At 35.0% G+C, this 26,439-nt stretch overlaps 1 protein-coding gene across 8 annotated transcripts in view; it reads left to right on the top strand.

Annotated features, from left to right (window-relative positions):
• Window positions 1-26,439, top strand: part of LOC138712568 (cubilin) — a 909,639-nt gene that overhangs the window by 826,361 nt on the left and 56,839 nt on the right. For all 8 annotated transcript variants that reach the window (XR_011335744.1, XR_011335745.1, XM_069844493.1 and 5 more), the window contains 4 exons: window positions 7,476-7,687; window positions 11,467-11,674; window positions 16,571-16,779; window positions 24,615-24,852. Coding sequence is in view for 6 of the 8 variants with exons in the window: in XM_069844493.1 (XP_069700594.1) it covers window positions 7,476-7,687; window positions 11,467-11,674; window positions 16,571-16,779; window positions 24,615-24,852 (867 nt within the window). In the remaining 2 variants the exon portion in view is untranslated. The remainder of the gene's footprint in view (window positions 1-7,475; window positions 7,688-11,466; window positions 11,675-16,570; window positions 16,780-24,614; window positions 24,853-26,439) is intronic.

Here is a 26,439-nt window from a genome sequence, read left to right as displayed (position 1 = left end):
GTCTTTATTATTCCGGTGTGATCCAGCTTATAGGGCTTGTATTAGGCCTATTGTCTATTATCTTCAAGTTATTAGCTATCAAAATTATCTTACCTTGTTCAAACATGAATAACGAGTGCCACATTGTTGTCTTCAGTTATTTCATGTACAAAACAATGGTGTAAAGTCGTGGAGTAAAATTAGTCGTATTGTACACAGATGTACAGTTCGCCATAACTTTGATGTTGACTAAAATTTTGCATTCCTAGTTCTCAAATTACAAAAGTGTAACATAATCAGGAAAGTACAAGTCTGTGAAATATATGTAATCTGGTTTTATAAGCTTTTAAAATGTTCTGCATTTGCAATTGCAGTATTTATATAATACTTTATTATTTAATAAGTTAAAATTATTTGCAACAGGTCTATATGTTTGTAAGTGCTCTATTACATGACATGACCCTGATATTTCAGTTTCAATTCGTGATATTTAATACGTTATATATACATATGCATGTGTTTGTGTAGTGTGAAATGTAGTCATCACGTGTCTACCATATATTTCAACAGAAGGAATGAATCAAACGTGCAGTTATTTTTTCGTTTCTTATTTCTATTGTTTTTGCTGGCCAGATAAACTATAAATAATAAACCCAACTTGAAGAGATTTACTGATGAATCCCTCAAGGACTAGAAAGGTTAAGAATCATGGCCGTACTGGAAGTAACTTATCTATGTAAGAATTTCGGCTATGGCCCAGACTTGTTGTTGAAAAGTTATTATTATGTGTATACGAATAAAGAATCTTAAAAATTGACATGTATAAATGATTGAAAAGAAAATCTCCAATTATGTATCTGTTGGCAGGAGAAAGCTGGATGGATCTAGTTTGGTCAAAGTTGTTAAAATTATTAAGATTTACATACCGTACGTACATGTTAAGCTCGGAGGTACTACCTGCTTAAGTAAGTATATGTTGTTTTGTATTCATTACAGGAAAATGAACTTCATGCAAGTAAGGAAACTCTGTTTCTTACCTCAAAGTTCGGTATGATAATTAAAATTAAAAGCACTTGCTAGAAAATGAATAAAATGTCTATAATAATAACAATAACATTAAGTTAATATTTAAATCTTATCATTATTTAAAAATATATTGTAAAATAGTTGAATACCTTTGTGCTGGATAATGAAAGACTGAAATTTTTTTCAACATAAACGGTGAAATATATGCTAAGCATTATGCTTTTGTTGTTAACATTGTTTCTATGATGTACCTGTATGTTTCTGATTAAAAGAAACATCATTTCCAGCTATCAATATCAGCTTTAATTAGTTATATGTATGTTTGAAGTTAACATTTTCCTTACGTTATTTGTTAACTTTGGCTTTGTACATTGATAGAAAGCCTAGACTTTTATTAATAACTTGTGTAATGTCCCCTGATAGACTCTTCTAACAAATGTGCTCATTTTTTAGTCCTTATCCGTCGTCTTACGTTCAAGAATTCATTTTTTTTTATTTCTTCCGTAAAGCATCACAGTGTTTATAAGAACAATTTGTGAAGTATGTAAGTTGCCTAAAATAAGCTCCATCAAGGAAAGCACTTTTACAAGTGCTAATGTATAGAATTATGCTTATGCAATTAATGTATTGATAATATTGTTGATCAGTTAGTCTCTTATTTCTAAGTTAAGGGAAAACAATTGTTTAACCTTCACGATATACAAAATTTTACTTTTCTCACACTTTTATAACACAGAATATAAGCTCTGCTTCTTCATATGATATTTTTACAATATTTATAACAGAACTTCAGGTTGCATTAGTTGACAGTACCGTATAGAACTGGTACCGGTAAATATAATTTTCCTATCTGAATTGAATGTGAATTTTACATGATTGTAATATGTTTTACCTCTCAAAAATCAATCTTAAAACTTAACTGTATTACACTTTTCACCATAAGAGCTTCGAGAATCTTTTGTATATAAACTACTAGTGTTGCACTTACAAAGTGTTGTATTAGATATAAAAAGGTACGATATTACAAAACATTATAATTGAAGTTAATCTGTAGCATTGTAACATGTACTAGTATTCAATTTCATGGTAATTGGATATGTTCATATCTGATGAGACAATAGTTTAACAGAATATAAAGATCTTCATTATAAGTCGTACTTAAGTCATACCGAAAATGGTTTATTTCGGGATATAAACATGTTTGTTTTTTATTTTTATGGTGTGTTATTGTACATACAAAACGTTCAATTGGACAGTGCATTGCTATCTACAACCTGTGTTATACAGGGTGTTAACTAATATATGGGAAGCCTTTAGGGAATGTATGTAGTATCTAAAAACAAGCAAAAAAAAAAAAAAAAGCTCGTTTAAATATATACCGGTAGTCATTTTCTTTTTTTTTTAATTACCTGGGTCTACTCATTTCATGATCAGGCATGCTAACCAGTTCTCCACAGTGGTGAACCTTATCGAGTTGTATTGAAATAAAAACGATAATACTATAGTAGGGCATTATACAGTATCTTTATACTTTACTCTCTTTGGAAGTTGATTTATTACTGATAGGATTTAAACACTGTATCATGCATTTTTCCTGTATAGATCAAGCTGTAATATGACATTATTTTTCCAGACTTTATGAATAATTCAAAGAAAATTTCATAATCTAGGAAAACTGTAACAAAATTAAAAGTTTAGGCCCCGTATAATTACCGTAGCTTCATCACCTGTCCTGGATTCCTGATGAGAGAATCTGGCAACCCTATCTACATGTCTTCCAGCATTGTGTGTGATGTGTTCCATATGCTCTATCATCTTAGTGACCGTACTAAAAATAAATGAATCATGAGATGACTGAAAGAGAGTAATGATCTCTTAAACCAAATTATAGTAAAGCTATTACTTCTGAAGAGAAAAATTAGTTAAATAATAACATTATTTTGTCAAGATAAAATTATTTACAAGAATATTTTTCTTCGGAGTATATATACTATATTTCTTTCACGTGTTAAAATTATGTTACCTTGATGACTAGTTTCAACCTGTTGTAGGCTACTCAACAAGGTAACCTAATTTTAACACGTGAAAGAAATATAATACTGGCACCAGTATATATTCTGAAGTAATATTGTGTTAAAAGTTATGTAATCAAGATGTATAATATTTTTCTGTTTCACAAATAATACCTTTAAGATGATTAACATTAGTAATTATTTTCTCCTCTAGTATATTTATATTATTTAATCACATAATCACACTGTTGCCTTGTTATATTGTGCACAACTGTTTCAGTGTTTTCAAGAAGATCGTCTACACTACGTGGAATGAATGTGAAGTATTCTCCTTTCAATATCCCCTACAAAAAACGCATCGCAAAAGACAAATCAGGACTTCGTCCAGGATATGAAAAGTCTGAGCGTCTAGGAGTGTCTAGAAATTAACTGACCATTTCCATGATCAGTATGGGCGGTCACCCCATCTTATTGAAACACTTGTCCATAAAAAGGTTGTTTAGCTCACAGAAGTTTTCAAATGCCCCTGAAAACATTCTATAACTTGTTCTCTGTACACATGACATTAGTTCTGTTTCCATTTTCATCACAATGAAATGTAGACCAGTGCTGCTACGACAAGACACAGCAGCCCATACTGCTATTTTCTCCGAATGTAATGGTCTCTGTTCACAGCCATCCAGTTTTTCCTAGTCGAAGAAATTAAAATTTTATTAATTGATTAACTAGCGGACTTACTCGTGTTAATTATGTAAGATTTGTGCGGCTTACAGCTGTTTCAGTGCTTCATGCACCATCCTCAGAGCCTACTAGATCTCGGCGTCATCTCGAACTTCTCTGCCTGTTATGTGGGTGTGTTTGATTGTTGAAAGGTGTTGAAGAGTGGAGTCAAATAGTGTGTGTGTACTGAAATTAATCTGTGTGTTTGTATATTTCGTATTGTGGACCAGCCTCATGGTCTAGTGGTCAGAGCTTCTGGCTATAGTTCATGAGGTCCCGGGTTCGATTCCCGGTGAGAACACAGGAATTTTTCCTTAAAGGTGATTATTCCTGTGTTCGTCCATGGTCTGGAATTTAGGTTAAGTTTAGATTTAAGACCTCTCCTGGCACCACATTATCATAATCATCCTATCACATCATCGGGGTAATGTAACCTTCCAGGCATCCCAACCTCAGAAGTGAGTTACAACTAAGCCACAGCCAGGAGAGAAGACCAGAAATGTCGAAAAGACAACCTGATGGCATTGGATTAAAAAAAAAATAATAATAATATTTCGTATTGTTCTATACTAAAAGCCAGGTTATGAACCGACGAAACAGGAAGTAGTTGGATGGGCGAGAGGAAAGTGTGGGTTAGAGGGGTAGCCTGTGCAGTGATGACACGTTGAGTATAGCGGGGTAGGAGGAGAGAACGAGAACGGAGCTTTTCATTGGACCTCGCGTGAAAATGTCGTCTGCTAACGAAAATCTGGCAACGGAATCACGGAGACAGTGTAGCCAGTTCATTTGCAGTATACCACGTGCATTATGAGTCGCATTTCGTACCAGCGTCATTAGCTCGTGCTTTCTTAAAACAGTAATTTTAATTACTAATATTGTTGATAGTGTTATCGAGAACTATATACAGTAGTTATTTTAAACATATCGGTGACAAACGCTGAACATGCTTTGAATCTCGCCCCACTATGTGCAACAGAGCTCAGAAAGAGACCAACAGAACGTTGCTTCCGGTTTAGTCGGTTCATAACCTGGCTTCTAGTATAGTGTGTTGAGTTTTTGGTTCACATACAACCCAAGAACCAAAAACTCAACACACTAGAACAATACGAAATATACAAACACACTAAAACACACCCCGATCAAATTCTCAACACACAGATCAATTTCAGTACACACACACTATTTGACTCCACTCTTCAACACCTTTCAACAATCAAACACACGCACATAACAGGCAGAGAAGTTAGAGATGACGCCGAGATCTAGTAGGCTCTGAGGATGGTGCGTGAAGCACTGAAACAGCTGTAAGCCGTACAAATCTTACATAATTAACACGAGTAAGTCCGCTAGTTAATCAATTAATTATATTCAAGTGTTAAAAGTAGTGTACACAAGATTCAAAAAGCATTAAAATTTTGCTTATTGGCATGTTCACTGAGAGTGTTGCACATGACATTCGTTTGATCAGACATAATCAGAATATTCATAAACATTGGCCAGAACACGTGCATGATAACACGTGAGTGTTTGGAAGTCAGCTTCTTTCAGTTCTTAAAGTACCTGTAGTGGATATGGGTGCTCTCCAATATCTACAACTATGTGTTCAACAAAATAATTCCGGTTACCTTTTTTTTATTATTATTATTTGGACCACCCTGCATATATTTTCTAATACCTGTGGTTTTTTTAATAGTGATACTCCAGCAACTGATCTTATGGATCTCATTTTTGCTACACACCAGTTATAATATATAATATAGCAGAAAATCAACTGTAGCAGTTTAAGACTGAATACAGAACTCTATTGCGTGGTTAAGCACCTGCAAGTCATAAGTAATCCCAAATTACAAATTATGTTTTATTTAACGACGCTCGCAACTGCCATGGTTGTATCAGCGTTGCCAGAGTGCCGGAATTTTGTCCCGCAGGAGTTTTTACATGCCAGTAAATCTACTGACATGAGCCTGACGCATTTAAGCATTCTTAAATGCAATCGACCTGGGCCAGAATGGTACTCACAACCTCGGACACAGAAAGCCAGCACTCTACTGACTGTGTTACCCAGGCCAACTCAATCCCATTAATATAAAATTATATGAAATGACCACATGGGAGGAGGTGATGAAGCAGGTTGCAGCAAGCCGGGAGAAAACATTGTGTCAACTCCACAGCCTAGCCAGAGATAGGGACAATTACAAGAAGTGGGTCTGAAGCAATCCTCTAACACTGCGACAGTGGCACAATTAAAGAAGAAGAAGAAGAAGAAGAAGAGAATCAGGATCGCTTTACTGCTTGCCCACTTTAATAACCAAGAAACCACCTGTGTTAAATATTTGAGTGCAAAAGAACTGATCACTTCATTGTCAACTATTTGGCATTAAACAACTATTAATTTTCTTCATAATTAGGAATTAACCTGATATGTTATAATATTTTGGATTCCTACTTTTAATATAGATATAACATTTATTAAAACCAGTTACTAAACCTTACTTGCTGACAGACTCAGGTAATTTGAACAGTGAAGAGCTTGGGAAACTGAATATTATGTATTCGTACCAATATATAAAAGTAGTGAAATAAAACTTGATATATTTAGTAACATTTCTATTGTCATAAATTATCGTATCACATGTGGTATACCTTATTTTATTTCAAGGAGTGCAGTTCGATGGCTCCTTTGAACATCCCTTACAGATTTATGACTTCCTACACAAACACCTCTGACAATTTCATCCTGTCCCCTCGTCCCAACATTGCACAGTTGCCACAATCCTGGTGACCCTGAAATGACACTGACGGGATTCTTGGAATTCGGAAAAGATGCAGCAACTCTGCCTCCACGTGGATTTGACGAGAGCCTGTCTATTCTTCTGAACAAGGGTTTGATTGGTTACTGACAGGAGAAGACAAGATTTCCGTCACTGTAAGGAAGATATTTATTTATGACAACCAATTAGTAGTGGGCAGTAGAAGGTCTGTCGGCAAAGTCCTTTCTATGAAACTGCACTCCATGAAAAAAAATAGAGTATACAGTGGGCTAAATTCTAGAATATTTTAACTTTAGCCTGAATAGTATTTTTCGGTTTAAATAATTATGGACATTAAATAACTTAACAAGTTTTAAAATACTTAATTAAATGGAAATGCATTTTATTAGTAAAATACAAACTTTGAAATCAGTGCAACACTAGTATATGCTATATTGCGTTTAGATGTCTAAAACTTTGTTTGATGCTAGAGAAATGTTTTCAGTTACTGGTACTTAGAAAATTCATCGTTAAAATTATAATCTTAGTGGTGAGTATTAACTGTTTACAATTCTTGGATGGATGTGAATGTCGAAATCTTAAGAAAATCACAAAATTCTGAAGTGTTGAATGTATAATTATTGTATTTTCTTACGAAAGTAGGTGTCGTGAGTTTTAAATTAACTTTTTAAATACTTTTAATTACATTAGAATAATCTTGAATGTTATTCAGTCCAGAGATTATAATGAAGAATTAATTTGTACCCATAAAGAGCACAGAGTTAAAATTTTTCAGATATAACTTGATCAGAAAATAGCTGTAAGCTTGCAGGTCCTTACATCAGCTTCTTTCTTATAAAGAGAAGTGCCTGGAGACAACCATGCATGTAATGAGAATAAAATAAAACTTATTGACTACGGTACCAGATGAGACTGTTGTTAGCCCGAATAAAATATGCAGTCTTTGACTAGTGTTCGTTTACTTTAGGTGTATCCACGAGTATATGGATGTGTACTCAGAGGTGCAGCAACCAGACACATCAGAACTCATCAACTCACCATTTGGTGGGCGCTACTGTGGCCCAATTCCACCACGGCGTCGGATCTCACTCTATCGGGCTCTCGCACTTGGATTTTATACTGACAAGAACGCCAGCCATCCTGAACTCTTTAGTGGGAGATATGCGTTCATCAATGACTGTAAGTATGAAGGGCTGCAAGGAATAAGGTTCAAAATTTAATTTTTTTATCACAAACTTCATGAAGTCGTTTCCATGCTGGATCAAATTTGGTGCTTGTAACACTTTTCTCAGTTTCTTTCCTTTTTTTTTAAGAAAAGTACTGTCTTCCTCCGACAAGTTTAGCGCTGGGACCTGAGGTATTCTTGCCATCGGTGCGGGGGGTTGCAGGTAGATTCTTTTGTTGCTACAGCCAAGCCGAGCCGAGCGGAGTGGGAAGTATTAATCGTCCAAAAATATGCAGTCTTCAGTTTATAGTAGTAGTGTGAATATTTCATTTACATATTGTTTACCTAGCCCTATAGGCCAACCCGGCCGAAGACCAATATATATTGTTGCAATTTTGCTCAAATATCTCTCTGATGTTAGCTATGTTAATATTATATAATCCACACCTGTGGAGTAACGGTCAGCGCGTCTGGCTGCGAAACCAGGTGGCCCGGGTTCGATTCCCGGTCGGGGCAAGTTACCTGGTTGAGGTTTTTTCCGGGGTTTTCCCTCAACCCAATACGAGCAAATGCTGGGTAACTTTCGGTGCTGGACCCCGGACTCATTTCACCGGCATTATCACCTTCATATCATTCAGACGCTAAATAACCTAGATGTTGATACAGCGTCGTAAAATAACCCAATTTAAAAAAATAAATAAATGAAAAAAATATTATATGAATTACTCATATTAAATATTTCACTGTTACAAGTCATTTTTAAGGAAACATACTGTGGAAAAGTTTTTGATTTTATTCTATTGGAATTTCAGAATATGTGTGATTGGTATCGTGAAAAACAGATACCTATAATGTCATGCGAAAATCATTTGTTGATGATATCTTAAAATACAAATCAAGTAGTTTCTACTTCTCAAGTGAGTTCAGCAGTACAGTATATTTCAATTGACTACTTTACAAATTTAATTCAGTTCTACTAATTAGGTACTAAATTTTGTAGTATGATTCTTCTTTTCATTTATATTATGTAGTTTTATTATGATTTTTCTTTTTATTTATTTTATTGTACTTGTATTTCTGGAGGTGTGATGGCTTTAACTTCACCAGAATAAATAAATAAATAAGTAAATAAATAAATAATAAATAAATTAAATAAATAAATAAATAAATAAAATTTTCTACAATACTTTCCTTCTCTGAACATGTAAGTACGAACAGTTGTATATTTCGCCAAAAATTCGTTAGAAAACTAATAGGCATACTACTCTCGTAAACTGGGCGAATGTTTTCAGTATGACTGTACTTCCTTCCAGACTGCTGCTGTCACTGTCCCCTCCCACTCCAGTACCGCGCTACACTAGTCGGAACCGCATTCCTCTCAGCACTAAATTCCTCAGAGGATGACAGTAGTCAATGTAGATTGTGAAAATTCATATTTTTTTTTTTGTCTGTTTCATTTCTTCATCCAAATCTTTAAATGCAGCCATTTTAGTTTCCAAACTTATTGATTTCTGTTTAGCAGAAGCCATCGCACATCTACTTACTCCCACCTCGTCACCTGTACACTGGAAAATAACTAGGAAAACTGGTTACATGTCTATCCCTTAGTAGAAATTTGCACTCTCGGGTCAAGAACCTTTTACCTGCTACTGTCTGCAAGATTAAGGTGCCGATTTACGAAAAATCTTGAAGTTAAAAATATATATCGTTGTAACAGGGTGTTTCTAAAAATTGTTTCATCGCTATAGTGTGGTATATTTAACATTATTTATATAGGAAATTTACCAGGATCATAGAAAAATATCGTTTAATGTGGGTTTATCGTTACCAGTGTATCGATCTTCATTGTATAGAGGTTTGATTGTAGTTATAAATGAAGGGTTCAGAACAATAGTGGGCCAAGTGCCATTTACTAAAACCGTAGAAAACAATGGTTAAAATGAAGTTATTACCATAATTCAATGGAAACATATAGCAAGTAATATAAAGTAATAATAATAATAATAATAATAATAATAATAATAATAATAATAATAATCCGTGGTGCTACAGCCCGTGAAGGCCTAGACCGACCGGCCAGCTGCTGGCCCCACGCCCACATGCCGAAGCAGAGGTGGACGATCATCCAACCAGAATGGAGGTATCGTGTGGTTAGCACGATGATCCTCCCATCCGTTATAGCTGGAATTTGCAACCGGATTTCACTACCTATCATAGCTCCCCAAGTGCATCACGATGCTGGGTGGGCATCGGTCCCATACACTGGCCGAAATTTCATGAGAAAATTTCTTCCCCCATGAGGACTTGAACCAGTGCGCATTCCATAGGGCGAGCCCTAGACAGGATGCCTTAGACCACGATGCCACGGTGCGGGACAAGTAATATAACGTATACACATTAAAACTAAATGATATGTCAAACTATGGTATTCACTTAACTTTAACCCTTGCTTTCTTCGTTTTTAATAAATGGCGCTTGGCCCACTATGGCTCTGAACCATTCAAATATAATTCTCATAAGACATGAATTGAAAAACTATATATCTCAAATATACACACAAGTTCGAGCAGTTTCGTGATAGATATTTAATGTTATCTTCAAATAGAAGATTTATACAATTAACATACTTTCTTATCTATAACTTCAGTCATTCTTTTATATTGTTAAAAGGAGTTTGTTTTCTTCATTTTCTAAGAAGGAACTTCATGTTGGTTATCGACGTTTTCTATCCACACATTTTGACTATACAGTCTGATCCGTTTGGGTATGGATAATATTAATTTATTATTATAAAGCTATTATGATTAAAAGATGGAAGTTTTCATATATGACAGTCAACAATGCATAATCCGAAAAGACAAATGAAAATCATAGATGATTAAAATGGCCACTACTGTACAAATCAACAGTGGGCACAATGTATTCTTTGGTATGCTAAATTTGAGTGTTTTAAAAGAGTTCAGAGGGAATTTCGACGTGAGTATGGTGTGCATAATGTACCTAAATACGATTCTATAATGTTGCGGTATCGAACATTTGTAAAAACAGGTTCTGTGTTAAAAAAACATGCAGGAGGTCGCAGACGAATCCCAGTACGAGAAGCAGCTATCTCTTGGCTTGGTCCCCAAACTCCCCAGATCTAACTCCTCCTGACTTCTTCGTGTGGGGTTTTGTTAAAGACATTGTCTAATCACACAAACCCAGGAACATTGATGATCTGAGGTCCACACCTGTGGAGTAACGGTTAGCATGTCTAGCCGCGAAACCAGATGGCCCGGGTTCGATTCCCGGTTGGGGCAAGTTACTTGGTTGAGGTTTTTTCTGGGGTTTTCCCTTAACCCAATATGAGCAAATGCTGGGTAACTTTCGGTGCTGGACCCCGGACTCGTTTCACCGGCATTATCACCTTCATCTCATTCAGACGTTAAATAACCTTAAATGTTGACAAAGCGTCGTAAAATAACCGACTAAAATGTAAAAAAATTGATGATCTGAGAGTAAAAATTACTCAAGCTTTTCAACAAATCACCCCTTTTAGGTTACGACGGACATGGGCTGAATTGCTTCACCATTATGAGTTGTGCAGGGTGCGCAATGGGGGTCATGTTGAGCTCTGAGGAATCTCTCATCATTCAGTGTTGTATGCACAAAGTTTCAACAAATAGAGTTCAGTAGTAAATGTTTTATGGTGTTTTTATTTTATCCATACCCAAACGGATCACCCTGTAGTTAAGTAGCTGTATTTTATTCAGTTTTGTAGTTAATGTGTGTATAATTTTAAATCTTGTTACAGCGAGTTATGAGATTGGAACCCCAGTGCCGAACACACCCTGCAGTTTCACAGTCCATGCAGCCAGCAAGAAGCAGGGTATGATTCTCTCGCCAACATACCCAGGCGCATATCCAAAGGATCTGAGCTGTAGTTACCTGTTCCTGGGCCTTACAGGCCAGAGAATTCGGATAGAATTCAGAGACTTTGACCTCTTCTTCGGAGGGCCTCAGTATGTATTAAACTTTGAACAGAATATTGTTGCTACTTCAGAGTAATATTTGATTTTTTTTGTTTTTTAGACTCGTAAAATAACACTGATGTGTAATTTATTACAGTAAGACTGCATGCCGAAAGTTGACCCAGTCATAGGTTGCCAATTACCTTACACCCAATGGCGGCTCCTGCATATTTCTTAAGAGGAGGAAAGAAATTAACAGCACTAAATGACACCTTCTTGAATAATACATGCTACAAATTAGCCTACATGCATACATGTAAGACCAGGTAGTGTTGGAGTTGGCCTTCCCTTCTGTATAGCAATAATCTGTTCTTGTAAACGGAGTTTCCTAAATTGTCCAAAATATATTATGATTTCACTTCCATTCATTGTTGAATAATTGCGCAAATTAACAATTACAAGGAAATTCACAACCTCGTAGCATTTTTCGAGCACACTACAGCATCACACGTGTTGGAAGAGACCAGCTACTAACTCGTAACCGGAACCGTTTTACGGGAATGGGAATGGGAATGGGAAATAATCTGAGGAAAGCGAGAACACTGCACCCACCCACGTGGTCTGTGTTGCCACATGTACATTTTACAAGTTCAGTATCACATACTTTTGAAGAATGTCAGTTCTTGTAAAGTCATATTACCATTATTGTTCAAAGTTGCCGGTGGCTGATTAATTTTTCATGTTAAAAATGATGTAGTTTGGAGTACCTACTTTCAGTTTCAAATATATTTGTACAAAACTGACAACTTGGCTGTTGCCCTGTCTAGTAAACAATGAATAGAAGTGAATTTCAGGGGCCAACTACTTCCTCTTTGTTTTACATAAACCCGACTTTAACTTTCAAATATCCTTGAAAGTTTCAAACCATGAATAGTAGCCTATATAAAGTGCAATGAATAATATTTTTGATTTATAATTAAAAAAAATTTACATGGTGTCTTTCATAGCGTTGCGTTAAAACTGTTTTTGTTGTGTCTCCTCCTAGATGTGTTACAGTCCGGTTGAATGCAACATCGTTAGGTGGCAGCGGTAGCGAGCTTGCTGCACGACCAGTCGGTTTCTATTTCCCTCCCATGACTGATTCAGAGGAGGATCTCCTCCCTCTCCATTAATTTACTTGCTTTAAAATTCTGCTTCTTTCTCTGGCCGCTAGTGTCTATGTGTGTTAACTGCAGTAGAGGAGGAATGGAGTGCCTTTCCTCTACACAGACAATCTCGCATCTTTCTCACAGTTTTCTATAGCACATGAGCACGCGTCGTTTAAAACTCGATCAACCGAGTTTTTCTTATAGCTGTGAACTTAAAAATTATCGAATCTTCCTCGAATTTCAAGGCACATATTTTATTTGGTATTTACTTTCAAAAGAAAAAAATGTGAGGAGGACGTTCCTCCCTTCCCTCCCCCGAGGAACCGCCACTGCTTACACCATAACATAATAAGGGACAGAAACATATAAACATTCCTTGATGTGTAAATAACAAAATTTAAGTAGGTAATTGATTGAATATTATTTTCAGTCAATTTTTAATAAACGAATTTTCGTTTTCTACATTTATTTGTATTTTATTCATTCATTTGCTGAACCAAATGTAACATACAGGCCTAGATTTGTCGTTGCTGCACATCTTTTTCTACATCTTCTTATTCATTTTAAGATGACTGAAAAAGTTTTTCTGCAAGACAGTAAAGAAAATATTAAAATTAAAAACCCTGCCTTAATTTAAATCAAGTAAACAGTTGGTCTGCCCATTTCGAAGTAATTAAAAAAACATATTTTATAGATGCTTTTAAAGTTGGTATAAATAACTTGCTAATTTGGCAATATTCGTGCTCATTTCCTACCAATATCCAGTTTATGACAATTTAAATCACTGAGCATCAAGTTTCAAACATGGGACATGGCATCCTGTGAATAAATTGGAAGATACCGTACATGGACATTTCCCTTGAATGCAGGATGTCTGATTGATCTCTAACATTAATGAGCACACAGGTTTGTAAAACAAGTGAAGGTCATAGACAGCCATTTTTGCTACTCCTATTTCTTGGTTTATCCAATGGTATTCACGAAGTTTTTCTTTTCTATCTTTTAAGTGTGAGCATGTTTCTCTGAAAGGTGATATTGCACGAACTGCATATTATGATATAATAATTAATAACTTTAGGGCTCGAATTTCTATGATGTCATATTTTTATTCTGGTTTATTTTTACAAACTTAAGTTACTAATAACAAATATCAAAATATGATTGATCAATATTGCATTACATATGAAAGAAAAACATATGAGAAAAAATATTGATGTGTTACATCCTATGTAATCTTGATACAAACGTTTTTGCCCCTAATGGGGCATCTTCAGGTACAAATATGAGTATCATCTAAAATCAATTACAATACAAGCTTACATTTAAAACTGCCTTGACTAGAATAAAGTATGACACTGTGACTATATTATCTATATCAACATTAATTGTCCTGTCAAAATTAAAAACGAATTCATTTTTAAACATGAATTGTAAATTAAGTTACTAAATTAAACACATTTCTAGCTTTTCTGAATATGAGACATAGCTTTTATTAGTCATATAAATGCATATTTTACCATATTTTTTCATTAAGTCTTGTTTGAAGAAATAATTGATAGAAAAGCATATTTTTAGTCTTATTACAATACTTTTTGCAGTTCTCCAAGTATTATTCACATGTTTTGTGCCAATAATGGCAAAATATTTTAAGATGGCCAAAAATAATAGTTTTCTAAGTAATTTTTGGAGAATATTTAATTTGTTTTGCGTCATATTTCGAAGGTTTTTTTTTTTTTTTCAGGGAATACACACATGCATATTTCCAGAGTTTTTTTTGTCGTAGAAATCCCAGCCCTGTTAATAACATTCATTGTTTTTGTTATTTCATATGTTTGCAAATTGTATGTTTACGATCTCTTACTAAAGTAAGTTACAGCGAAATTATCTTGTAATGTACTGCTAAGATATGCAGTTCTCCTCTGCTTCAACAGATAAATGGATAAAGGAAGTTTTCTCCTAATATTAGATGGAATAAATTCCAAAAACCTAGGGCAGGGGTTCTCAAACTGTGCGTCACGACTCCCGGTGTGTCAGCAGTCTTTATCAGGGATTTCGTGACTATATGAGGAAACTAAAATCTACGAGTATAATGCATAAGAAAGTGCAACATGTAAATTTTCAGTACGTGTACATATTTATTTTAGTCTAATGTTGTATCTTAAATTTAAAAGAATACAAGGTACTAGTGTAAAATACAATTTTCTTTAAAAAAATATCACCAAATCGAATTTCGTTTTTTTTTAAATACAGGGGTGGGGCGTCATAAGGAAAATGTGACATGTGAAGGGAGACGTAGTCTCAAAAAGTTTGAGAACTCCTGATCTAGGGAATGGAGGATAGGTAAAGCTTATTGACAATTTCCATTCGTAATGCCATATATGAAGGAGAGATGAGCTATGATGAGGCATAAATAAAATCTGTACTACAATACATCTAGCATGTAGGTAGTGCAATGATTAGTTTTATTGTTTTAAGGGTTTCCTAAAAATCTATTTTATTCCATATAGTTACTACACTGTTAATATTAGTAACAAAGTCCGTAAATATTAAGAAAACACCAAGATTTGCAGAGGTTTCATTTATACCATGTCTCTAGGAGGTAGCCTACTTGCCCATTCTTTTGGACTTGTTGATTGATTGTATTTTACTTTTCATTAATGACATTATAATATTAAAATATTCACACTTCAGAGGGCAAGGTGACCAGGCATCTGGCTTTCAGAGCACTTGTCCCTCAGGCATTTAAAAATATGCCAAACTGTTCGAAATTTTAAAATCTATTCCGGTAGCTATTGAAAATTTAATTCTTCGTAACACGTATTATTTCTTGTTCTTTACGAAAAAAAAAATAATTCTTTTTATTTATATGGGTTGAAGTAACAATGCCAAAAAAGAGTTTCATTTTTATTTCTGTTTGTAATTCCCTAAACTAAATTTATCACATGTAATACTCATAACCAGGACAATATTTGATATTATTTTTTTTTATTTACGTTCAAATTAGTATTATTATCATATGAACAGCAAGCAAGTAATAATAGACATCAAAGTAACATTTTAAGCGTACAAAACATTGTCGTTACATGAGGACACCTTGGAATTGGCCTGCCCATTGTCCTCCATTTTTCATCATTTTGTCCTCCAATGACATTTTCGCATCTTGTCACCCTGACTGAGGACATTAGATCAAAAACATTAATATGTTTAATATTTCTGCTACATTTATTAACACATGAACATGTCCAAGATTTTTCACTTCCTCTTTAATTGTATCCCGTAATTCACTGTTATCGGTACCAAGGAGGATACAAATTCAAGGAAATAGAGCGTTCTTAACCTCAAAATAATACACCTATAGTAGCTATCATCGTATCTTTTTGTTTCTTTCTTTTGTTTTTTGCATTATATTTTTATTGGAGTAGGCCTAGGTAGCCTAATCATTTTACTTGCAATTCTTATTCTAGAGTTTCTGAAGTAAAATATGCTTTCAGTAAAACTGTCCATTGAATTCATTTTAGTTTAGAACATTGTATGAAAGATGACTGTAGATATAATTTCTGCATTATATTTTTATTGGAGTAGGCCTGGTAATCATTTTATTTCCAATTTTTGTTCTAAACATCTCGAAGCAAAATATATTTCTAGTTAAACTGTCCACTGAATTCATATTTGTTCAGAACAGTGTAGGACAAATGAATGTACATGTGATTTTTATTTGTTAGCAACGTTTATTTGTAATCTTTACTTATATCACGATTATAATGAAAACTTTGCCAGTAAATTGACTGTTCTGTTGCAGCTGTCCTTTTGACTATGTGAAAGTGTATGATGGAGGAGATAATGAATCAGCGGTGATTGGTACCTATTGTGGCCAACAACGCAACCTGGTGCTGTACTCATCAGAATCTTCGCTACTAGTGACCTTTGTCACACTTCAAAGAACTGCCAATACACAAAACCGTGGCTTTAAAGGAATATTTGAATTCAGTGAAAGTTTTGTCAAATTGGGTATGTTTCTTACATGTATATAGCGTGGACCATTTAACTCAGGAATTTGCCTTATTACTTGTCATTGAATTTAACAATACTTTGCTTCTATTGGAAGGGAAGCGAAGGAGTTTTTCAGTTGGTATATTTACAATATCAATGGATATTTTCTCACCCAATTATTTCCTTGCCTCAATAACAGATCTCTCGTTAGAATCATAGATCTCTGATGGACAAAGTGGAATGAAAACTACAAAATTTGAGAATGGGGATAAACCAATAAAATTATAGCCCGGCAACAAACGTTTGAAAGTGCACAGAAACCAAGTGCTCCTACTTGTCATATTAGAGTGGGATTAAGTCATTTGGCTCGTATCTCTTGAATAATACGGATCTGTTCCTGTTAAGTACGAAGTACAATTTACTCTATATAGCAGGGGCATACGCAATGGGAGTTATAGGGTTTGAATCCCCCCCCCCCCTTGAATTTTTTGGAAAAATGACATTAAATTTGAGTATTTTTTTTTATCTTTAATCGTTTTGCCTTCTGTAATGTTTCACTCTTAGAGTAACAAAATCTACATCGACATAAGGCGTAGTTCTTCTCCTCCTTCACTATAATCCCTGTGCTTGGTGCTGCGGCACGTTCGAATTATAACAATGCTGTCTTTATTATAGAGAGACCTACCGTCTAGTACCGACCTTGTAATAAAATGAAGCTGAAACAATATGAAATTTAACTTGTGAAACATATTGAAAAGGCTGTTTGACAGTTCTGCAATGGAGATGCTAAATATTGTACATTGTCGAATTTAAACTCATCTTAAGAGTGGTATTCACCCTTCCTTAGTTTGAGCTCTGACTTTATTGTGAAATGTTCGTTTAATGTTTTGTGCAATTGACAGTTAATATTTTTAATAATAATAATAATAATAATAATAATAATAATAATAATAATAATAATAATGATAATAATAATGATGATGATAATAATAGTAATAATAATAATAATAGTAATAATAGTAATGATAATAATAATAATAATAGTAATGATAATAATAATTACTTACTTACTTACTGGCTTTTAAGGAACCCGGAGGTTCATTGCCGCCCTCACATAAGCCCGCCATTGGTCCCTATCCTGAGCAAGATTAATCCATTCTCTACCATCATATCCCACCTCCCTCAAATCCATTTTAATATTATCTTCCCATCTACGTCTCGGCCTCCCTAAAGGTCTTTTTCCCTCTGGCCTCCCAACTAACACTCGTTATGCATTTCTGGATTCGCCCATACGTGCTACATGCCCTGCCCATCTCAAACGTCTGGATTTAATGTTCCTAATTATGTCAGGTGAAGAATACAATGCGTGCAGTTCTGTGTTGTGTAACTTTCTCCATTCTCCTGTAACTTCATCCCTCTTAGCCCCAAATATTTTCCTAAGCACCTTATTCTCAAACACCCTTAATCTCTGTTCCTCTCTCAAAGTGAGAGTCCAAGTTTCACAACCATACAGAACAACCGGTAATATAACTGTTTTATAAATTCTAACTTTCAGATTTTTTGACAGCAGACTGGATGATAAAAGTTTCTCAACCGAATAATAACAGGAATTTCCCATATTTATTCTGCGTTTAATTTCCTCCCGAGTATCATTTATATTTGTTACTGTTGCTCCCAGATATTTGAACTTCTCCACCTCTTCAAAAGATAAATTTCCAATTCTTATATTTCCATTTCGTACAATATTCCCGTCACGAGACATAATCATATACTTTGTCTTTTCGGGATTTACTTCCGAACTTTACTTGCTAATAACAACAATAATAATAATAATAATAATAATAATAATAATAATAATAATAATAATAATAATACACAAAATTTAAAATACCGACAGTGTAAACAATTTTAATAATGACACCTCCCCCCCCCCCCCACCCATTGACAAAATTCTGCGTACGCCACTGCTAGACAGTGTAATATAGCATTGTTATATTCCGTATTTCAGGTCAATCTTAAAGTGTAAAATGACCTAGGCCTCTCTATTACGCCTCTTGTTATCAGCTGGTGGACATGGAACAATGACATTATGCGTTACTCGAGAATAGAAGCTCTGTGTTTTGAATGTTGCCTGGCTATAACTGCAGTGTGTCTGGGACTCATTTTCAGAAAGACCTTCAAATCAAATTAGAAAAGAAAAGACAAGAAAAAATGGAAAACATTGATCTGTGAACTGAAATGTTAAGATTATGATTTTGATAATGTTATAATGTTAAATAATCTAGGTACCTCAATTTTTTATCTTCCTAATTACCCTACTAGAATGATTTATTTAAAAAGGAAATTTTAATTACTCTTCCGAAAAGTTTATGATGTTGCTTTTGCGCAAAATAAGTTACAGTAAACTGCATTTATAAGAAGACAGTTTGTTTTCAATATTGCTTTCTTGCTAGTGCCTGACAATGCCAAAAGCAAAACTTTTGAACTGGTTTACACAATATTATTTGTTCATCCAATAGATCTATCTAATTTTGTGTTACACGAGACATGTCAGGTCAATGGTGCCAAATAATGCAGATGTTAGGAATTTTTCAGTCAGTATTTTGAGGTTGGGCGCCTATTTTTGGCTATTTTTCTGAAATCTCCACCAGATCTTGAAGCTTCAAGTGTGAGGAGCATTTGCATCAGCTGTTTTGTTGTTCAACAAGCTTCACTGTGCACACAAAAAACTATGAACATAGAATCTAGTCATAGGTGCCTGTCATTCTGGAGCGACCAAATACTGAAACTTGTGTGTTATTACCTAGTGAAATGAACGTGTTTTAATTCATAACTGGTACTTTTTCTTAGTACATAATATGTGGACAAAACAAATTACAGCTATTGTGTTGATGTTGACATGAGAAAGAGTTATAGATTATGAAGCTGTCTTTTCAAACCCCAAATATTTTTATGTGCAGTGTATGTAATTTTATGCATAAAAGTCCATGAATCTCTCAACTTTAACACTTTTTCAACACTAATTAATATTATGAATTTAAAATTGCAGCACATTAACACACCAATAAGTATGAGTTATTGAAAAAGTTAACCACGATGCTTAACTTATTTTATTTTTTATTACACTTCAAAATTTTTAAGTTTTTAACGAGGCTGGTGAGACTTTTGTTGCTGTCTTCTGTCCGTTAGCTTCTCAATTCTGGGACGGATTGAACCAATAGCTAAACGGAGACAGTCATAAAGTTGCAGCAAGTGGTTCCTCTGTTTCGTTTTAAGCACAGTCATGGCGAAAAATGCAACTTCACAAAGATATGTGGTGGAGAAACAAACAAGGAATCTGATTGCTATTTCATGTAAATCTGGATATTCATTTTTCATTCTTAGCCAGAATTTCAAAATATACTGCAAATGGTATAATGTATTCTAAAGTAAGTTCCCAGTTTCAAATGGCTGTAATTTTGGCAGATTTTTAGATTCTACAAAAATAAAAATACCGATTTGTCCGTAAAGTAATGGGAATTTATTATAACACAAAGAAACAAGAAATAAAAAAAAGTTCAATATGACCATCACCGTGTTGTTTATTAAGAAATAGCCGTTCTTCTATGTTATAAACGGCAATACTAAGTGCAGTCTTAGGAATGTTTTCAGTATCACCCGGTATCAATTGTTAGATCTACTGGTACTAAGAAATACCCTAATTTCTGTTTACCCGATTGCTTTTTGTCAGTAACTGCGCCAGACTCCTCAATCCATATAATGTTCAAATCTTCTCAGTGCATTGGGATATTGTCTATTGCATTCGTAATAGCATTGCACGAGGCCAATAGGAACTTGTAAAGGCAAAACCATTGTAAAAGAATTTGAAAATTGGTGTAGGGGACACCGGGGCGGGACGGGATACCGGGGTAGAACAAGATAGTGGGTCTATTTCCCACCAAAGGCGCGGCAATCACCTGTAACATTCTAGTGTCCTTCAGTAGGCTGCTGTGCTTTGTTCAATGAGGTTGGAATGTTACTGTAAGTTGTTTGGTTTGAGATCTCAGTAGAGTTGCGGAAATTTGAGTGCTGCTGTAACATTTCGCAAGTGTTTAGCCAAGGTAAGCTAAGTTGAGCTGTATTTTTCAGAATTAACCGCTCTTTCTATTAAATTCAGCATGCTTTCAACTACATTATTTTCACATTACAATAGAGAAAAGCGTATGATACGTGATAACGATGTGATATTCTTTCAATAAGTGTTCTTGGGGCGGAACGGGGTTCAGGTCAATCTTTGCTTATCTCATTTATTCTTTCCTACTTTAACGTGTTGCATATTGTTTCTTCTGTGTGCAGATGGTACGGACTTATTTAAAAAAGACAGAAAGACAACAATGGTCCGCAGAAGGCATGGAAGAAGCCGTTGATTCTGTAATTAGTGGGAAAATGGGATACAAAAAAGCATCAGAACAGTTCAACGTGTCTTCAACAACTCTGGAACGTTATGTGAAAAAGAAAAAGGAAAATCCAATGGCGACAGTTGATAAAACATTAGGAAAATTTCAGTGTGTGTTCAATACAGAGCAAGAACTTGGACTTGCACAATATCTAAAGGATATGCAAAAAAGACTTTTTGGTATAACAATGAAAGAATTCTGTATGTTGGCATACCATCTGGCAGAGAGAAACGGTTGCAAGCATCCTTTCAATAAGAATACGGGAATGGCAGGAGAAGATTGGGGTCTAGGATTCATGGCTCGTCACCCTGATTTAAGCATGAGAAAACCAGAAGGCACATCGGGAGCGCGAGCAATGGGCTTCAACAAGATTGCAGTGTCTCAATTTTTTGCGTTGTTGACACATGTCATTGATGAAAATAAATTTACAGGGGCACAAATCTATAACTGTGATGAAACTGGCATGACCGTGGTACCTAAACAGCATTCTAAAATTATCGCAACAAAGGGGCAGCGTCAGGTTGGTGTGTTAACATCAGTAGAACGTGGCAACACAGTGACTTGAAATTTGTTGTTCGGCGGCTGGAAATTTTATGCCTCCCATGTTAATCTATCCTAGGAAACGGAAACAACAGGAATTTGAATTTGGTTTACCTTCAGGAGGCTGGGCCGAAGTTAATGATTCTGGATGGATGACAGCCGATCTATTTCTGAAGTGGCTGAAGAAATTCATTGCATTTTCTAACGCCAAAAAGGAAAGACCTGTGCTTCTTCTTCTAGACGGTCATGCTTCACACACAAAGAGCTTTGATGTTATTGATCTAGCTCGCAACAACTGTGTTATTTTACTGTTTCTCCCTCCCCATTGCTCCCATCGGCTCCAGCCACTGGACGTGGCATTTATGAGACCTTTGAGCTTATATTACGAGGATGAGGTGAGAAGATGGTTAAGATAGAACCCAGGAAAAGTAGTCACCTTATGGCAAGTTTCAACTCTTTTCGGACAGGCTTTCATAAACGCTGCGAACATGAGAACTGCGCTAAAAGGGTTCGAAAAGACAGACATCTGGCCAACAAACATATATGTCTTCTCCTATGATGATTTTCTACCTGCAGCAACAACTGATATTCAGATTGCTGACAGAGTTTTACCTGCTATGAATCAAGAAATTCTGGAAACCGAAAGAGCAAACGATATCCCAATCGTTCCCTCCTCAGTTTGGCCTGTTGAATTGACGACTTCGGTGGATGAACCGGAATCTCTGTGTTCCGGGATGCCAGATACCCCCACACATAGGCCTAATTCACTTAATTCCTGTTTCCCTTTCCTTTCCCCAGAAAATGTTATGCCGGTCCCAAAAGTGAAAATTGGTCAGAGGAGGGTAGCAAGAAAAAGAGGGAAAACAGCAATTCTCACTTCCAGCCCCTACAAAGCACAACTGCAAGAAGCACAAAAAACCAAAGAAATGAAACAGACTAAAGTGAAAAGGAAACTGTTAGACCAAGAAAAGATAGGAAACTCAGAAAAACAATCGAGGCCTAAACCGAAGAAGGTAAGGAAAACTGCAGAAGAAAAAGTTGAAGACACAGAATGTTTCTACTGCAATGAGCTTTGTTCCATGTTAAATGAAGGGTGGGTGTCATGTGTAAAGTGCAAGCAATGGGCTCATAACTCGTGTGATGACGATGATTTCGTTCTGATTTGTGAGACTTGCAAAGTGTAAATTAAAGAAGAATTGAGAGCATCCGATTCCGCCCCGTACACAAGGCGGAACGGGATAAGACGCACCTTTTTCTTTTTTTCATATTTCATTAATGAGAACTGTGAAATATTGCTTCTTTTGTGCGTTCTATTTGTGATAAAATGTTTAAATAAAACATACCTCATGTTTCGTATTCCTATCTTATCATTTGCACCTCCAAACTTTACTTCAATCATTAGGTACCCCGTCCCGCCCCGGTGTCCCCTACATTGTAACAAAAGGGTAAAGGAGTGATTCTTAACAAAGAGTTCCCCCCAGCAAACAGCTGGATAAGAAATCACAAAGGTCTAACCCTCTCGGAATGGATAGATGCCCTTAAAATGGTAGGCTATGTCGCTCCGGTCCGAGCTGTACCGGGTAGAAGTCGGGATGGTACCCTCTGTAGGCGCTGTCTCGGCGAGATTGAAACTCTTACCCATATCCTTGGCTTCTGCCCCTATAGTGAGGCCCTTCGCAACATTCGTAACCATGCTGTCCATTCTATGCTGGCCGAGGCACTGAAGGAGGTAGGGTTTACAGTCCATCAAGAGGTGCAGGGACTAGCCACACAAGGAAGTGTTCGGCGAATTGATATCATTGCCATTAAGAACAACTCGGCATACATTCTCGATCCCACCATCAGATTTGAGACACATGCAGATCAACCGCATGAGGTAGACAGTGAAAAGAAACGGATCTATGAACCAACAATCCCGTTCTATAAAGATAAATATAGCCTGTCCCACATTGATGTAATAGGTCTGATGGTGCGAGCACGAGGTACCATACCCTCCTTCTTTGCCAACAAATGTAAAAACCTGGGGCTAACACACAGCATTGTGAAGGAAATAGCCATTAGTGCCCTCAAAGGATCGGTTCAGATATTGAGAAATCATTTGTATGGGAGTGATATTGGAAATTTCAAGTTATCTTAACCGATGGCTGTTGATTGGTTTAGATATCAATGCCAATAAATTCGTACTATTATTTTTCTCGCGGTATATGGCATTCAAATCATTCTAACCTATCATGATATTTTTTTTTCCCCTTTCTTAACTGTAAATGGGCACATTGGGCACATTTTGTATATTCGATTCCCTAACCATTTCAAATGTTCATCATTTTACCTTTTAGGTGTATATGTAATACGCTTTGTCAAATCTGGCAACCCTTTTATAAGGGAAGCTAAATTTATTATTATTTAGCCACAAAATTAATAGTTTATACAAGCGTGACACAGTAACCATACCAACGAAATGCATGTCGAAAAAAAAAAAAAAAAAAAAACAATCTCTCTAAAGCATAATGTTATCTATATAGAACCAAACTGTTAATATGCACAGAAGATACAGTAATTTCAAACTGGGATCTTACTTTAGAATAATTTTATACAGTACATGTCTTATGTATTACGATGCTATGGACTTTTTGTCCATTTTTTTTTTTTTTTTTGAGGTTGTGTCCTACTTTTTGGAGATTTTACATTCACCAGCAATGGAAATGTCCAATCCAAACCTTTTTTGAATAATCAACCAATGATTTCTTCCCATTTCGAATATAATCTACACATTGTGATGAAAATATAAATGAAATGTGCACTGTTAGAATACAGGATGAGTACATAATATGTTGATAATTCAGGTTCTTTCATAAGGAAATTTTTTTTCGTTAACAGATTTTATTGTGAAGAATGATGGAGAGCATATCCGTGGTTCTGAATGTGATCAGAAGATCCTAAGTAAAAAAGAATCAAGTGGTACAGTGTATAGTCCTAATTGGCCATTTCCATATATACCGAAGATTGTGTGTCGATATTTTGTATACGGCATGCAAGACTCCCAGCATCTAGAGCGTGTGCGCCTTGTGTTTGGACTATTAGATATTTCAAAAGGAAATCAAAAGGAAGGAACTGAGTAAGTAAAGACGAGCCTGCAACATGTAGCTGTTGTGTTTTGTTTAATTAATTTTGCTATTATTTCTAGTTGTGAACTTTTATGTAAATTAATAAAGCAGAAAATTGTTATTATTATATCAATACCTGTGAGCAAAAAGGTTTTAACATGCAAATTGTGAATTTTACGAGAGAAAAAAAATAATTCTTGCTAGAATGTTATTTGAAAATGTTTTCTATTTATTTTTCTTTGCTTTCTTTAGTCGATGGCTAAGAAGTGATACCTCCTACCTGTAAATTTGGAGGTGAATAAAAAATTGTTTTAGTTTTTCTCAAAATAGACAAACTTTTATATATGTTTCTGCTTTGTAAGATCATTTACTCAAGGACAAAATATTTGTTAACTTTCCAATTTTGTGAACATCATAATAATGTAGTTAATCTAAATAATAATGTAGTTAAACTAAATGACCATTTTTGCAGATATGAAGTATCACTTCTTAGCTATTGTATTGTATTGTATTTATTAACATTCCATGGTATTCATACATGCTTACAGCTAGAATATGGAACAAGTCAAAAAACTTAATACTATTATAAAATCTTAATTTATAGTCACAGTCTAGATGAAATATATACAGACGAGATTTACAATATAGTCTACTAGTACAACACATAGTTTTAGTATCAATTTCATGAAGTGTTATTGAATGTCATGAATTCACCTACAGAATAGAAGGCGTGAGAAATTAGGTACTTCTTTAATTTGGCCCTAAATAATTTTATGTTTTGAGTTTCATTTTTTATATCGATAGGGAGGCTATTAAAAATTTTTACTGCCATATAACGCACTCCTTTTTGATAGCATGATAGACTTGCCGATGGAGTATGAGAATCATTTTTGACGTGTATTTATGCTATGAACTGTTGAATTAGTTACAAAGTTTTCACGATTACATACGAGGAAGACTATTAATAAAAAGATATACTGACAAGCCATGGGCATTATTTGTAGTTTTTTGAAAATAGTCCTACACGATTCCCTAGATTTGGCACCTACTATTATTCTAATTACTCTTTTTTGTAATAGAAATATATTGTTACTATCTGTGGAATTTCCCCAGAATATTATTCCAAAACTCATTACCGAGTGGAAGTATGCAAAGTATATTGTTTTTAAGGTATTGATATTTACTATCTTTTGCATAGATCTAATAGCAAAACAAGCTGAATTTAGTTTGGGGGTAATTTCTTTAATATGATTTTTCCAATTTAACACATTATCGATTTTTAAGCCAAGAAATTTGGTTGTTGTTGTTTCTAATAGGGATCTATTGTTAATTATTGCGCTAGAAATTTGCGACGTTGAATTTGGACAGGATTTAAATTGAATTATGTTAGTTTTGTTTTAGTTTTGTATGGATATATAACAATATTTTGAACTGAAAAAAACATGAAAAAGTGCTTCATTTTCTAAAATAAACAAAACAAGGCGTTTTCCAGTGTAAAAAGGTTGCAATAATTGCTTACATTGTAAATTACGATCTCTTTAACAATTGAAGAGTCCACTGCAAGAATTATGGCTGTCACTTTCTTGTCGAAAATGAAC

The sequence above is a fragment of the Periplaneta americana genome, chromosome 13, assembly GCF_040183065.1.
Source record: "Periplaneta americana isolate PAMFEO1 chromosome 13, P.americana_PAMFEO1_priV1, whole genome shotgun sequence".
NCBI lineage: Eukaryota > Metazoa > Arthropoda > Insecta > Blattodea > Blattidae > Periplaneta > Periplaneta americana.
The sequence above is the reverse complement of the archived record's forward strand: the minus strand, read 5'-3'. Positions and strand labels throughout refer to the sequence as shown.